The following is a 1525-nucleotide window of genomic DNA, read 5'->3' on the forward strand; positions in this document are numbered from 1 at the left end:
GCGGGAACGAGGCCGTGCTGCTGCGGGGAGGGATGCGCGCAGGGCTCCGCCGCGGCAGCGGAAGAGCATCTGTGCTCATCGAGTGTTAAATAGCCCCGGTGTGAGCTGCCGCGGGGTCTTTTTCCCCGCTGGGAATCGGTCCCACAGCGCCCAAACAGCACCGGGAGCGGGTCTGGGCGCCAACGGCGCCGGGACGAGGGGCCGCAGCCCACAGGGGAGCCCCCGGGCAGATGCTGAGCACTCAGGGCCCAACGAGCGACAGCAGAGTGGACGATATTCGGGTTTAAGAACAATTTTCGGGTTTAAGAGGCATGTTAGGATCTTAAACATCAAGATACGCGTCATCTCTCAAAGGGAGTAAGAATTGTAAAGGCAGGCGAGGCACTTCAAAAACTCCACGCGCAAACAACTGTTTCACCCATGCACTGCCCCTGATTTTTTAGGTAAGTCAGCACCAAAAAAAGGATGAAAGCAGCATTTTAATAAGAAGCTACATCAAAGTTGCAAATTACAGCAGACCCCCCACCTCTGAAAGAACTCTAGATAGAAAGAAATGATACAATTCCTACAACTTATAAGGGAAGCTTAGGCTACATGAGACTGTCAGACTCTTCGCTTCTAAAAAGGGGAACTGTTAGTATCCAACAAATAAAGGAACATTTTCCAGCAGTTGATTTTGGCTTTAATCCCACTAACAAACCCCCAGCCCTCTGCACCTCTGTAAATCAGAGCTCATCAGCCAAGAAGATGCTCGGTTGAATACTTGGTTTTAAAACCCAAAACAATGAAATAAGTACAGAGTCATAAACGTTCAGAAGATATATTAAACATTCAATATGGAGAATACACAGATTTACATGGCAACCCTGTCCCATACAAACAAAACACAACTCCTCATCCAAAGCCTTGAAAAGCAGTCCGTTCACTTAGTCCAGCTGACTTTAGGAATGTCGTAATGCTCAGTCAGAGTATCCAAGTGCCTGTTGAAATCCTAGGGGAGAGAAGGAGAAAGAAAACGTTTACTCTTTGGTGCGGACATCACCACCGTTCAACCGCAAGACCCTCTGCCTCCCCGCTTCTGTGTTTCACAAAGGCGAAACGGTTCCTCCCGCCCAACGAGCCTGCGTGCTGATAAATACACACCGGCCTGAATAAATCGGGATAATTTAGCTTACCTCCACTCTCTGCTTATGGGTTTTTGACGCTTTCTTCAGGATCCTCTCCATTTGCTGGAGGAAGACACAAGAGAGGCCGGTTACTTCCAGCACTCGTAGCCCCTCAGGGGCCGCATCTGAGGGGTCGATTGGGGGTTTTAGATCCCCCCCCCGAAACCCCCAGACAAGCTCTGGCCCAGGCAGGGCAGCCCTACCCGCTTCTCCTGCATCTTCTCGTAGGCCACCTGCGCCGGGGTCCGCTTGTCCAGGCCGCGCTTCTTCTCCTCCTCCTGCTTCTTGCTGCTCACGATCTGCTCCAGGATCTGGGCCTTGTCTTTCGCCTTCTTCTTCTTCCTGCGGGCAGAGGGCGG

General features: G+C 51.6%; 1 protein-coding gene across 1 annotated transcript; it reads right to left on the reverse strand.

Moving 5' to 3' along the window:
* Positions 1-463: 463 nt before the first annotated feature.
* On the reverse strand, positions 464-1519 carry FAM32A (family with sequence similarity 32 member A; the record flags this gene model as incomplete). The annotated part of the gene is made up of 3 exons (XM_019473328.1): positions 464-991; positions 1176-1229; positions 1370-1519. Coding segments are annotated over 3 exons (273 nt in total), but the record flags the coding sequence as incomplete, so codon positions are not given.
* Between the last annotated feature and the right edge of the window lie 6 nt (positions 1520-1525).

Source organism: Aptenodytes forsteri, unplaced genomic scaffold (assembly GCF_000699145.1).
Source record: "Aptenodytes forsteri isolate BGI_AS27 unplaced genomic scaffold, ASM69914v1 Scaffold471, whole genome shotgun sequence".
NCBI lineage: Eukaryota > Metazoa > Chordata > Aves > Sphenisciformes > Spheniscidae > Aptenodytes > Aptenodytes forsteri.